Source organism: Pogona vitticeps, chromosome 5 (assembly GCF_051106095.1).
Source record: "Pogona vitticeps strain Pit_001003342236 chromosome 5, PviZW2.1, whole genome shotgun sequence".
In the NCBI taxonomy this organism is placed as follows: Eukaryota; Metazoa; Chordata; class Lepidosauria; order Squamata; family Agamidae; genus Pogona; species Pogona vitticeps.
Genome location: NC_135787.1, coordinates 144,643,244 through 144,658,408, shown reverse-complemented (window position 1 = coordinate 144,658,408; position 15,165 = coordinate 144,643,244). Strand labels below are relative to the sequence as shown.

At 39.4% G+C, this 15,165-nt stretch overlaps 1 protein-coding gene across 3 annotated transcripts in view; it reads right to left on the bottom strand.

Annotated features, from left to right (window-relative positions):
• The window catches only part of RAP1B (RAP1B, member of RAS oncogene family), a 45,050-nt gene that overhangs the window by 16,787 nt on the left and 13,098 nt on the right, over window positions 1-15,165 (bottom strand). For all 3 annotated transcript variants that reach the window (XM_073000394.2, XM_073000393.2, XM_078376914.1), the window contains 2 exons: window positions 5,391-5,477; window positions 1,273-1,341 (listed from right to left, as the gene is read on the bottom strand). In XM_073000394.2, the coding sequence (XP_072856495.1) occupies window positions 1,273-1,341; window positions 5,391-5,447 (126 nt within the window). In that variant the 5' untranslated portion in view covers window positions 5,448-5,477. The remainder of the gene's footprint in view (window positions 1-1,272; window positions 1,342-5,390; window positions 5,478-15,165) is intronic.

Here is a 15,165-nt window from a genome sequence, read left to right as displayed (position 1 = left end):
TTCTCTGTAATGTAACACTTTTTCTTGAATTTCCCATTCTTACAGTATTCTATTACTCAAGCTTCCCCTTTCCTTCTGCCACTCTGCCTCTGAGGTCTATGGCCCTCAATTCACTACCAACCTGGAAATCATGTACCCAGTACCCACACTCAAGCTCTCATATAGTTTTCCCCTCAGCCAAATTCACCATTTAATTCAGCTTATAAAAACAGTGTCAAACATTCTATTCTTGGCAGGTTTTTCCTCTTAGGAGAATGCTTAATAACATTCTGCAATATTATACTAACGTAGCCAGTCACCGCCACATACTTCCATAACCATTATCACACTATACAGCACATTGCAGTAATTTTATACTATAAGCTTAATAAAGACACTGAGTGCCAATGTGTACAGTGGATAGAGTGACAGACAAAAGCACAGGAGACATGAGTTCAAATCACTGCATGGCCATGGAACTTCACTGAAGTATGGCAATGGTAAGTCCAGTCCAGAAATATCTCATGTATCTTGAAAATCCTATAAAGGTTGCTATAAGTCACATAAAAAAGAATAAAGGTATAATTTTGATACAGAATGTGGACACTGTATTATAAACCAGTGGTTCTTAACCTTTGTTACTTGGATGCTTTTGAACTGCAACTCCCAGAAACCCCAGTCAGGACAGCTGGTGGTGAAGGCTTCTGGGAGTTGCAGTCCAAAACTCCTGAGTAACCCAAGGTTAAGAACCAGTGTTATAAACAAACATGGATGCGTAGGCCTGTATAGTTTCCCCACACAAATCCCTTGATATTTTAGCTCACATTACTTTACCTGTATGTCACCACTAGTACATTTCTATACTGTTTCTCATTTGTACAAATCTCAAATGGCTTATAGCCATTTTGTATTATTTATTCTGTTCATTTACTTATCTATTTTTTCCATGAGGAACGCTCAGAGCAGATAACATGTTAATCTTTTCCACATGTCTTCCATTCTGGCAGAAAGATCTACTGCTACTTACTTTCATGCTATATCAAAGGCTAGATCATTCACTGGAAGTTGTTTACATCGGCACTACTGATTTTGAACTAAAAAAGGTAACTCGTTTATTAACAACAGAGCTTCATATTGAAGAATAGAGTCTTCCAAGAAGGAACATCTACTCCTTCAGACAACATCCTTTCCTGTTCTAAACTGAGCAGCTTTGGATGGTGAGCAATTATTTTGCATAATACCAAATATGTTAATCATTTAAATATATATTACACCTTGAAAGGATATACATACCTTTCTGTATGAGTCTTCTATCGTAGGATCATATTTTTCAACAAATATTCCTTGAACAAACTGTACAGTCTACAATAGAAGACAGTGTTTTATACACACACACAGCTTATAGACAATTATGATTAATAAACATCCCTAATAAAACAAATATTTAAAGTCTGGGAAGGTTATTGACTATGCTGCAATATTTCTAAAGAACTTTATAAGAGTAAGCATTAATAACAATCATGATTCAGAGTGAAATTCTTCAGGCCTGAAGAACCAAAGTGCTATCAAAATGAACTGGCTGAAATACTGTTGGTGCAGTTATGTCTTATAAGGCTGAGGGCTGTCATCAGCCTTGCACAGAGTAACATATGGAACAGGATTTTAGCAGATGTGTTATAAATTACACCGCTCACTGTAAGTTATTTGACCAATGCCACAGTACACGTGTACACTTATTTATAAAGTGCTGAAACCTGTGCCAGACTTTTTATTTATCAGCATTACAGTGGTGCTTTGACTTACGAACGCCTTGGCCTATGAACATTCTGAGTTACGAACAGCTCCATTCACAAAATATTGCTTTGACCTGCGAACAAAGCTTTGACTTATGAACAGAAAAAAGGCAGGGGAAAGGGGAAGGAAATTCAAATAGGTGAATTCAGAGTGGCGACGAGGCTGCTTCTTTGTAGCTCTTTTGCTCCAGCACTTAGAGAGTGTGCGATCTGAAGAGGCTACCTGCTAAGGTAAGGTGCTGCTTTATACTTTTTAAAAAATGTTCTGGGTATTTTTGCAGTGTGATTTTCGGTTGGGGGGCTTATGTTTCCATGCTGTGATGGGTCTTGGGGTGTGCGTGTTTGTTTCTTGGTTCCCCCCCTCCTTTCCGATGGGGGACAGGTTCCTTTTTGGAGTGTTTTTCCCCATTTCTGATGGGTCTTGGGGAATTTGTTTTTTTTAATTCCCCCCATTTCCGATGGGTCTTGGGGGATTTAGTTGCTTTTGGGGGTTTTATCCCCCATTTTTGATGTGTTTTGCATGCTTTTTGCTTTGTTTTTGCATTTCTGATCTGCTCCGTTTGTTTTTGCAATGGTTCATGAATGCTTCTCTTGCTTTTTTGCTTTGTTCTCTCTGCATTTCTGATATGCTCGGTTTGTTTTCTGTGCTTTTGCAATGGTTCATGCATGCTTCCCTTGCAAATCAGAAAAGTTTTTGCAATGATCTGTGCTGGCTTGGTTTAAAATGTGTTTCTTTAGCATGTGTTTTAGGCTCCAAACTCTCTCCCTCCCCCATTGTCTTCTCTCTGTTCCCCTCCTTTCCTGCCCCTTTTAAACCTAAGTCATTTTAGGTTAAAAAAATATTCTCCCCCTAGTGGTAGAGAACGGATTAACCAGTTTTGCATTAGTTCCTATGGGAACGAATGCTTTGACTTACAAACCGTGCCTTGACATACAAACCATGCCTCTGGAACAATCTAACTCCTGAGATTCGTGGGTCTCCCTCACTGGGTATCTTTAAGAAGCAATTAAAGACATGGATGTTTCGGCAGGCCTTCCCATCACATAACTCCTGACCCCCTTCTTTCCTCTCTTACTGTTTTTGCTTTGTGTATCGTGTAATGTAATGTAGTGCTTTTATCACTTAGAACTGCCTATTACATTTTTATTGTATCATTTTATGATTGTTAGCCACCTAGAGTGGTCCTCACCCGACCAGATAGGCGGGATATAAAATAAATACATAAATAAATAAATAAAAACAGCTGGAACGGATTAATTGGGTTTCAGTGCGTTCCTATGGGGAAAGCTGTTTTGACTTACGAACGTTTTGACTTATGAACACCATTCCATTACCGATTAAGTTCGTAAGTCAAGGCACCACTGTAGTTGTTTATGACACCACAGATAAAATAAGATGCTGATTAATTATTAAAATTAATTAATTACACTTGGAATCTTATACCAGATCTTTTATACTTTTTATATCCACTATTATCACCATTCATTTTTCTTATTATTATAGAAAAGTAGACAGACAAATCACATCGAACAAACTGAGAAATCTCTCACTTCATCTATGTATATAGAAAGACAGGCATTTTAATTCCATGTCTTTCGCTAAGTAAAGGAAAAATAAACCAATGCTGCTACTTTTGTTGGGCTATCATTTATCATTCACACAGTTTGTTCTGAACATCTGAACATTATGCTGAGACACATATCAGCTATTTCTTCAGTGGCTCTCAATTTGAGACACCTTCAACCTACTTTTTAACAGTGAAACTGCACAACAGATCAAGGGCATGCGTGCTGATAGAAGAATTTCTGAAGAAACTGAACTGTTTTTGCAAAGTTTAGATTTCACTTTGCACTGTAAAAACAAAGAAAATAATAATAAAGCACACCCTTCAAATAATATTCAAACAATGCTTGTCTAGATCATGATGATTTAAAACTGAAGAGAGGAGAGCAAGACTTGGTTATCTACAAGAAGATCTGTCATTATTGTTCCCCACAAAATACAAAAACTCAAAATACTGCTACTGCAGAAGAAATAATGACTGAAGAGTTATGGCTTTAATGACAGGATGTTTTAAAATGTAATTTGAGAACCATCTGAAGCATAGACTATTATAGGATAAAGTATAATTTTACCCAACCTAAGAGCAGCATAAGTTCTCATCATGAACTGATAACGCACACTTGTTTTTTGACAATTCAAAGCACTGATTATTTGAGGCTTTTAGAAGACGCTAGTTATGTGGTCTTGCAGTGGCTGTACCACTTGCCTGAATATCCAGTATGCTGGGTCATGTGAAGGTACCTCTTCATTTGGGCACTAGGCCAAGATAGCCACAGTGCAGTCGAGAGGCCATGTACTGTCCCCAATAGACCTCCCACGCATTTTTTCTTGATTCAAAAAACACACTTGCACATCTAGAGGACAAGAGAGCAATTCTGCCTTATTTTCAGTCTCCCACAGACTTTGTTTTATACCTAACAGCCCTTTTGCCGAACTAAAAATGACCAACTGTTATTTCCATGGTTTTTGGCAGGAAAAGGGGAGAGCTCTTTAGGCCTCAAGCCAATTGTGGGGAAACACGGTAAAATTCTCCACTGTCTCCTAGAGAGTAGAGCCTTCTAGACTAAAAAAAGGGGGGGAAGGGTGTTAGGGAGGCATATTTAGCCCACTGGCCCTATCTGTTTGTAGTTGCCAAAGTTCTCCCAAGCCAGACATGAAGAAGAACTTTAGGATTCTTGAAAACTCCCAAGTTTTTTCTCTGCTAACACATATTTGGCAGTGACTAAGTGTCAAAATGTAGTAAGATTTTCAAAAAGAATAGCCAATTTAGAGAAGAAACATACACAGGAAGATCCAAGACTAAAACACATAGCCAACAGCACAAAAACATGCTTTTAATATCTTAACATTATTAGAACTAGGTAAATAATTCTAAGAAAATTAACTATTTCCCAGAGCAGAAAACTGCTCTAAATCCACTATGGTGCAGCAATTTTACCATAATTTATAGGTTCTCTCCTCTACCACATTAGCACAGTTAGCTTTTCAAAGTAATATTTAAGCTTTAAAATAATTTATTGATGCTGGCTGCTGACCTATTTCTTAGCTACTGTGCAATCAATATTTAAATGGAAATGAAAAAGCCCAAGCCCATTCACACAGGGCATGTGAACCTCCCAGACTAGCTCTCCTAACAGTAACCGTTTTGTTCACATTTGTGTTATATTCAGTGTGGCAAAACTCACTTTCTGATCATCCTACAACAGAAGAAAATGTGATATACTGACAGTATTGGCCAGTGTCCCTAATACCTGAATATAATGTGGAATGGCAGGCGTCCCATTATATGGCCAGTTTGCAAGTGATCTTCTAAACAATTTAGGAATAGGCATGTGCTGGAAAGTCTCCCAGAGCAACAGTAAAGCAACTGAGCCTTGGGAAAGATGTTTTATCCTTACATAATGGGAAACTGACAAATTATGGTGCTGTGGAAAAGTATGTGTAACTATCTGGGGAGCCACAGAAGGACAAATTAGAAAATTGGAAGAGTCAGATTATGCCACAGGTTTCCACTCCTATCTTTAAAAAGTAACAACAAAGGAAGAACTACTTACCAATGCAGACTTTCCAACACCTCCTGAACCAAGAACCACTAGTTTGTATTCACGCATGGTGTAAGTGTTGAGTCACCACCTCAGTACCTACAATACAAAATATACTATATTGTAACTTTATATGGTTTGAGTGTACAGGTTTGATACAGCCTATCACTGTATCTTGAATGTATATTAAAATATATTCATGTTATTGTACTAATGATTTTTAAGAAGGCAAGAGAAGTATAACTGTCCAGTTTTAATCAATAATTTTTCCTATGTGTTAGGGTCCTGAAAATATGTTAGTAAAATTTAGTAGATGAAGATTTAATTTGTCTAATACCCTGTCCTGGATGCTTAACCAGAGAGATCTACATTTCTCAAAATTTACCCCTGCATTAATCATCAACAGATGAAATAAATAATTACATTTTAGAAAGTAACCAGCAATATAAGATCAACCTCTCTTTGTTCTGCACTAAATGCCTGGTTAAAGCACACTGTCTTGTTTAATGAGCTTATGCTCCTCTCTTCTCTTTCCTTCAAGTACCTTTCCTTTAGGAATCTTATACAGCTTGTAAGCAATAACAGTGATGTCACATATTTTCTGTTTGTTATTGAATTGAGCCCTTATGGGAGCCAGTAACTACTGTATTTCAAACAGATTTAAAATGTTGATAAATTAATGAACATTCACTCAGTTTAGCCCATTAATAATAATAAACACAAAATTTGAAAATTCAGACATCAGCTGAAACAAGCTCGATGAAGATACATCGTAGTATCTCAAAAGACATATTCCACATTCTCTGTAGCCCAACTGAATAACTGTATATCAAAGCAATAGTTCCAGAATAAAGAAAATTGGATACCATCCATTTCACCTACAGGAGGACATAAGCAGCAAACTGCAACACTTCCAGATGTCCCTACACTACAACTCTCAGCATTTCTCACTACCAGATACAACAGTTAGGTCAAAAACAAGTTGTAGTCCAACAATAGACAGGGTCCAAAGCAACTGCTCCTGATAGTGCCTGGGAGCAGCAAGGGTTCATGGGAGTTTCATGAGAGCATGGGACAGGTAGTTTCACTGTCTGTTAGGCCCTATAGAAGGTGCCTCTCAAAGAACTACCCATCCCATGCTCCCTTGAGACTCCCATGAATGCTTGCCACTCCCGCACATCACCAAGAGCAATTTCCTTCTTCTTGAAAGAACAATATAATAGCAATGGGAGCTTGCACTGAGATGAGAAAAGCTGCTCTTTAAACTAGTTTTCAGGCTGCAGCTCTCAGAATTCTGCCTTGGGGGAGTTCTGATGAATTCTGTGAGCAGTCTAAAAGAAACAAGAAGTTCCATGCTTAGCAATGGTAAAACCACTCGAAATATCTCACATGTCTTGAGAACCCTATCTGTGTTGCTATACACTGAATCCGTTTTGACAGCACATAACCTAACTTAACCTACTACATCACCTCATCATAGCTCTGCAATTCTAAGATGATTATTATTGTTGTTGTTGCTGTGTTCCTTCTGCATTACAGAAAGGAGATATCCATAAATCTCACACATACAATTACGTTCTCTCTTCATCCAGTGGTGTAATGTAGTCTCCAGAATTAGTAAATGGTACATGATATGAAAATGCCATTCAGGGTGAAAGCACTGCTGACTTGGCTCCTTGTTAAAAATTACAGTTTGCAGAATGCATTGATGTTTTCATCAATTCATGCACCCTGCAGCCCAGTGCTTCAAATCAGAAACATGACACACAAGAGTTTACCTTAACCCTCATTTCCAAGGTGCAAATATCACATTGGGAAGTAGAAATCAGTAAGTGCCTACAATGATTCAAAGTTAGTAATGGAGGTATGCAAATCTGCATTTTTGGGCAACAACTCCAAGAATATTCCAGTCAGCTTGGCCAGACCTGCACACATCTAGTAACAGTATACTAACAAACAGAAGAAATAAAAAAGACAAAGAGAACACAAAAGGGAAAAAACTATTTCTTCACAGAATTATTGCCAACTACTAAACTCCTAGGAAGCTGAACAAAATTCTCCTTCAAGGAGACTTTCATCACCAAAAGGTTACAGAGTCAATTAGGTAGGAAACACTTAGTAACAAAACGAACAAGCTGTTCTAATTGCCACCAATATGTAGGTGAGTTATTTATGAAAGAGGTCCTATCACATCTGAATCAGTACCCATATCTAGTCAACTGCAATTAGCCAATGAGAAGCTAATGTTCTAGAAAGAATTGAATTTTCCTTAGATTTTTAAAAGCCCAACAAGTTCCACAAAAACATATAAATCATGCTGCCAAGCATTAGTGTGAAGAAATTCTGTGCCTCAAATTCATTCAACTACACATGTAGACTTTTCAGTAGCAGTTGGCAATCACTATTCTAGAGCACTGGGGAAAAAAACATTTATTAAACACCAAGTCTAGGCCAAGCTATAAGAGGCATCAATTCTTCCTCAGAAAAAGAGAAAAAGAACACAAATTCCACAAGATCCATGCGAAGGAATTATAAATATGAAGTGCAACACAAATTCAAAGAAACCTTTGCTGAGCAGAGGGAAGGCAAGATAGAAGAATTCAGTAACAATTTTCTAGTGCCTGGGAACTACAGTATTTGCAACAAGCTTGAAAGACCCTGGTGCACATGATGCCCACCAACTGTAACAGGTGGACTCCATAAGATTTAGACACCTTGACCTAAATCTAATTGTTATTCCCAACCAGGGTACACCCTTTTAATCAATGGGAATTTAGTTACATCAATTCAATGGACTTACTCTGTTAAGAAGAACAATCAGATTTAAGACAGCATCTTAGCTGGAAATGCAGGTTAAATTGCTCAAGGGGAACAATGTCTGTTAGGCTGCTATTTGAAGACATGACTACTCTGTACACTAAAGTATGCACAAACGGCAGCATTTTGAGGTTTCTCATAGAAAAATATGCTCTCAAGAAGAGTTTCTCATTGTAAATTTTCTTATGCATATGAAACATTTTTCACAGAAATATTTCAATCTAGGCAGATGATGTAACAAGGAATTTTACTGGGGCAGTGGGACTATGTCCACACACATTGTGCAAAATCCAACATCCTGTTATCATTTAGGGAAAGAAGTGGGCAAGAATGTTTATCAGAAAAGGATAGGAGACAACTCACACACTGTTCACAAGAACTTTGTGGCATCGCAGTCAGCTATGCTTATTTGGCTTGTATATAGCAATAAATAAGAATTCGATATGCCATACCTTGTTTTGATGGTACTTGTACACAAATGCACAATAAAGTTATCTAGGCAACTTAACAACACATACAACATTAAGATGAAGAGCAACAACCAGCAAAAGTAACAACACTCCAAAATGAAACAAATTTTAGAACTGAAAGGTCTAGACTAGCTGTTTAAAAGCAAGAAAAACTGTCATCTGCCATCAGAAAGACAAAATGAATATTGTGACTGGGTTTATTTTCCCTCAATAATCCTTAAGCCCAGACTAACAACCATAGATCTTCTTTGAATACAACATCTTTGACATAATGGATGTCTTTTCAACTACAACCTTGAATAGCATTTCTTTGGCTTTCCAATCCATTGGCCTCAGTGGCGATAATTCTCTCCATGGGCTTCTGCCATCACTTGCATAACTGGAGGGTGGAAGTTCTGCAAGCCCTGACACAGACTGTCGTAGCAGGGTTGTCAACCGTACCATGGGGTCCCTGACTCTGGTCTCCCCATGTTGGGTAACTCCCCCAGGACACCTGCTGCTTCATGGCCTCCATCTAGAAAAATTAAGCTTCTTCTTGATTCTACTGTACTTATGGGACCCAAAACAAGGCCACCAGAAAAGACCAAAGCAGAGTTTCACAAGGAAGCTCACAGTCATTTAAATATCCTACTTAAAGAGATTTAGTTCTTTGAAAAACACAGCAAACATTGTTACTTTGTTATTACTGTTATTATACTGCACTTAGTTCATATATTTTTAAATATAGTTTCCTGAAGATATGTCTCATATCAATAAATAGGTGCAGAAACACAAGAAACTTATTTACAATAATTAACTATACTGCTTTTATTACACTATTTTATTTCAACAGTGTGAACTAAATGACCCTGTACACTGGCTTTTATGAGATAAAGCAAAGGGAAAATGTCTTGCTTGTGTGCCTAGATAAAGGAATTACCAGTTGCATAACCTGTGTCTACACATTATTGAATCAAGTGAAATCTCAGTCTTTGGAACAAAAGTACTCTCATTGCTAAGAAGTGTCTTCATCCATATCCATTATAATGGAAGAGTGCACTTTCTCCACTTGCTTTTTTTTACACCTCTTCACTGCAGAAGTACAAAACAACAGGAATGTGCTTACCATAAGAGGAGGATGATTGGTAACACAGTCAGGGTAATCAGACTCATGTCTGATCTCAAGCATAGTACCATTTGGGACTTCACATTTTAACAACAGGAATAAGTTTCTGAAGAGAGTTATACAGCAGCCTTCAACAACTGCACAAAATCATGAATTCAGATAATGCAATTTCCTTCTGGATGGCTGCCCAAAACTGCACTGTGGATATCAAGTTTCAGTGAGCCACAAATATCACCAGGATCCAGGTTTGCTGGATACAGTTTCAGGTTTCTGGGTATTCACAAAAGCAGTATTTAATTGTTGTCAATTGTTTAAACATTTGTTCCTTAAAAATGCAAGGCATTCCAAGTTTGGAAACAATATCCAACAGTAGCATTTTTAGTATAGATAGTAAAAAAATGTATATTCTGTACATGAAGCCATGTTTGTAATTGTAAATGAGAAGTCACAGCTCAGCTTCCTTTCTGAGAGAAGCTGAATTACACCAAAAAGAAAGATAGCAGAAATTAGGCCTTCCTGTTGTGCAAGGTCCACAAAAGTCATGGAAAAGGTAGTTAAGCTCTTCTCTAGTGAAGCTCTTCTGAAAGTTCATCCTAGCAAAAATGAAAGCAGAGGGACACTGATTTTGAGAGAAAGCAGGTAATTTGCCAAGATTGGTCTTCCCTACCTCACCCTAGAAAAAGTAAGCAAATTTGGTATTATATGCTGGAACAAAGCTCCTAGATGCAGCCTGCTACATCATTTAATTGCCCATTCCAGTCTGTGATATTGATTCCCTGCTGTGTGAAAAAGCCTTTGTGTTGAATTCCCTTGATGTGAATGGCCTTTATTGACATTAGATGATGCTCTGTCCAATTCAGGAACTCTGATGCTATCCTGTTGTGACTGAAGTTTTTTTTTGTTCCTTTATGCAAAACAATCAGATGTCACATCACTACCAAGCACTAGTGACTAGTTTTTCTCCCCAACAATGAGGTAACAATTTTTGCCATCAAGTGCAATGTTCCCTTTTCATGTTTTGATTATTTATACTGGTGCAATATTATTAATGACTCTGCCAACTATTTATAAGCCTCCGCACCAAGGACTAGGAGTCACTGATGTATTCAGTAAGTCAGTCTGCTTTCAGGTTAGCATTATGAGTTTATCTAACCCAACTACAATAAAACTGAATTAGACATGAGGGAAAATCAATTTCAGCAAGTTTTAAGTTCTGTACACAGAAATTCATAGTGTATGATAAATGTTATACCACACATTTCTACTAATGACATTTAATGCTACAAACAGAAAAGATTATAAAATAAAATTGAGATTTCACTAAAATAAAATCCAGTCATTCTAGATAACACAGCAGCATTTACTATTATTTTTCAATTGTTATCTAAGACCTGTTTAAAGACAAATCTCCTTGCTGCTGACAGTCAGACATGTTCATAACAAAAGACACAATCTTGAAACATGTATTATGCATAATTATGTGTGTCATCAAGTCAGTTCTGACTTATGGCTATCCTTGGGGCTGTGCTGCTTGCCCAAGACTACACAGGCTGACTCTTCTCTTCTTGGAAGGTGCAGAATTCCCAGTCTCTGGGTCCACAGCCAAATAATTAACTCACTGACTATCCAGCCACATTATGAATAGATCCTGCAAACAAACTGGAAATCAGCAAAGGTGGTATAAAACCAAAGCAGTGTAATCCAACTCACATGTTCTAGCTAGAAGCAGCTACATTTTAGACCAAACTTAAGTTTCCAAACTATCTTCAAAAGGAACCCTTTGTCTAGTGAGTTGGGAGAGGTAACTCAAATCAAAAATTAGGGGAAGATGTTTATTGTGGTGCCTGAATGAAGTTAGATTTACGCTTAGGGAAATAGTCTATCAACATCAGCACATCATGCAATCCAGAATCCGTATTCTAACTAGACGGAAACATGTCTGAAATGGTCTGTTCTCTGATCCTCTTAATTCCTTAAATTCATACCAAACATTCAATTTTCTATGCCAACATGGTAGAGGGCAAATTAGCAGACTATGATTAATACACTCTTGTTAACAAGACAGGTGTTTCTTCTCTTATTGCCCATGATTAGCACGTAGAAGAAAATAGGCTTGCCACCCCACTGTCTATTAGAACACCTCCAGTACTAGTGTTGTCCACCAAGTATTAAAATTAATAGGACATCTCAACATTATGAGCGTGTGTACTCTGAAAATATGAACCCAGCTTCCCCAAAATAGAAATTTGTATTTACATCTTTTCTAACCCAATTGCATTGGTATGTAAGAACAAGAATGAGTGTAAGTAGTGAATGCATGAGGCCACTATCAAGCTCCCGACTCCCTGATGAATTAGAAACCAGGATTTAAGGATTGGAGAATATCTGAAGAACAAGAAGGAGTTGCATGTTAGGCCTCAGCCAAATGGGAGTCAGGCAAAAAGATAGTGAAGAGAACAAAGCATGAGCAAAGTGCAGAAGCAATCAGGCAGCATGTTGTACAATACACACCTGTTTCCAATGCAAAAAATAATTCTGTGGCCCTGTGTTTAGACAGACTCTTCAAAGAGCCTTACATACCACAGTCTGCATAAGCATGCATGTCATAACATTTGCTTTGTTCAGGGAAATCTCTGCAACAGTAGAGCATAAATGCCATAGCATTTGCTGCTGATGGCATGCTATGGTAGCCTTCTGCAACAGTCCCAAAGAGGTTGGGAAAAATCACTAAGCTACACATTGACCTCATTTCCTGATCTGGACAAGAATACTATCTGTGCCCATTAATTTACCTCAGTCCACCCTCATCTAGCTCTTGAAATAAAAAAATTATATGACTGTTCAAAAGTATACACAACATATGGAAGCCACCGCTCAGATACCTTATGATTCAGACACTGTAACGCTATGAATTAGTTTGATCATAAATATGGCAGGCATGTAAGAAGTGAAATAATTTACCATGCTACTCACTTTAATTACAAGTAGTGTAGCAGAGTAGCCAGTACCAAGAAATGTTCACTATGTTTTGGTACGCCATTGAATATCTGGTATCTCTGTCATTTTAACAAAATAATCACTGTTTGTATATACAGAAGCACAACTGCCCGTGGTTTCAGATACTGATAAACAAGTTCAGCATTTTGAAAATACAAGCAACATTATTTTATTTATTTATTTATATTTATTTATTTAACTTATATGCTGCCCACATTACCCGAAGGTCTCTGGGCGGCTTACAGAATTTAAAATACAATAAAAAGGCAAAATAAAAGAGCAAAATAATTAAAATGCAATTAAAATATATATTCTAAAAATTGCCATCAGACCCAGAGCTGATATTATTTCAGTTAAAAGCCTTCTGGAACAGGAAGGTTTTGATCTGGCGCCAAAATGTCATCAGCGTCAGCGCCAGACGAATCTCAGTCGGGAGGGCATTCCATAGTCTGGGGGCAGCTGCCGAAAAGGCCCTTTCTCTACAAGCCCTCCCTCTTATCTCCTTAAGGGACAGCTCTTTCAAAAGGGCACCCTGGTTAGATCTTAACTGCCGGGTAGGTTCATATGGAAGGAGGCAGTCCTTTAGGTATCCAGGGCCCAAGCTGTTTAAGGCTTTATACGTCAAAACAAGCACTTTGAATTGGGCTCGGGCAGCAATTGGTAGCCAATGTAACTTAAACAGAATTGGTTTGATATGTTCCCTAGCGACCCCACCACTCACCAGCCGCGCAGCTCTATTCTGGACCAGCTGCAGTCGCCAGACTGTCTTCAAAGGCAGCCCCATGTAGAGCGCATTGCAATAATCTATACGAGATGTTGCCAGTGTGTGTGTAACTGTCATGAGACTCCACTCGTCCAGGTAGGGCTGTAGCTGGTATAGTTTCCGCAGCTGAAGGAAGGCGCCTCTGGCCACCAAGTCCACCTGGGCTTCCAGTGTTAGACTGGGGTCCAGGAGCACCCCCAAGATGTGGACCCTGTCCCTTAGGGGGATTGTAACCCCATTCAGGGCAGGGAAATGGCCCTCCAACCTGTCCGGTGAAGCACCCACTAACAGCACTTCCGTCTTGTCTGGACTGAGTTTCAATTTATTAACCCTCATCCAGTCCATTATCAGGTCCAGACAAGAGTTCAGCACAGAAACCGCCTCACCTGGATTGGTGGAAAAGGAGAGGTAGAGCTGAGTATCATCAGCATATTGCTGACCTCTCAGCCCAAACCTCCTGATGACCTCTCCCAGCAGTTTCATGTAGATGTTAAACACCATGGGGCAGAGCAGCACCACCCTCTGGACATGGTCAGCCAGGAAGGAGCGGAACCACTGTAAAGCAGTGCCCCCAACTCCCAACCCAGCCAGCCTATCCAGAAGAACACCATGGTCGATGGTGTCGAAAGCCACTGAGAGATCCAGGAGTAACAACACGGTCACACTCCCCCTGTCTCTCTCCCTACAAAGGTCATCATACAGGGCAACCAAGGCAGTCTCTGTGCCAAAACCCTGCCTGAAACCTGATTGAAATGGATCCAGAAAATCCGTTTCATCCAGCAGCACCTGGAGTTGCCCAGCCACAACCCGCTCCAACACTTTGCCCAAATAAGGGAGGTTTGCTACTGGTCGGTAGGTAACCACTAGCCTTGGATCCAGGTTAGGCTTTTTAAGGAGTGGATGAATTACTGCCTCTTTAAAGGTGGTAGGGACCACTCCGTCTCTCAAAGAGGTGTTCACAGCCTCCTGGACCCAGGTGCGAACCCCCCTGGCAGATCTTTCAATTAGCCAGGATGGGCAAAGGTCGAGCGGAGTACAGTGGTGCCTCGCTTAACGAGCGCACCGTATAACGATGAATTCGCATAGCGATCCCTTTTTGGGGATTGCTAATGTGAAGGCATCCCAACCGCCGCAATGGGCAAAACTCGCATTGCGACGCCCGCAGATCAGCTGTTCGGTGGTTTCAAAATGGCCGCCGGACGCCCAAAATGGCCACGCGCAGCGTTTTCGCGCCCTGCCCTCGCTTACCGAGGGCGCGAAAATGGCTGCGGATGGGGAAAACTTCGCTTAACAGTGAGTACAGAAGCTACTGGCATTTTCCATCCCGTTTAGCAATGTCTTCTTATAGCAATGGTTAATCTGGAACGGATTAACCTCGCTATGCGGGGCACCACTTGTAGTAGTAGAATGGACAGATCCAAGCACTCTGTCCACATCCTCAGGTCTCAGCAACTGAAACTCATCCATTAATACTTGACCTAAGCACAGTACACTGGACACATCCTCTGATTCTGCAGTAACTGTGGAGTCCAACCCACTGCGAATCTGAGCGATTTTTCTCTCAAAATGGATGGCAAACTCATCACAGCAAGCTGATGAGCAGTCTGGGACCTCCACTGGATTTCCCAGTTGAAG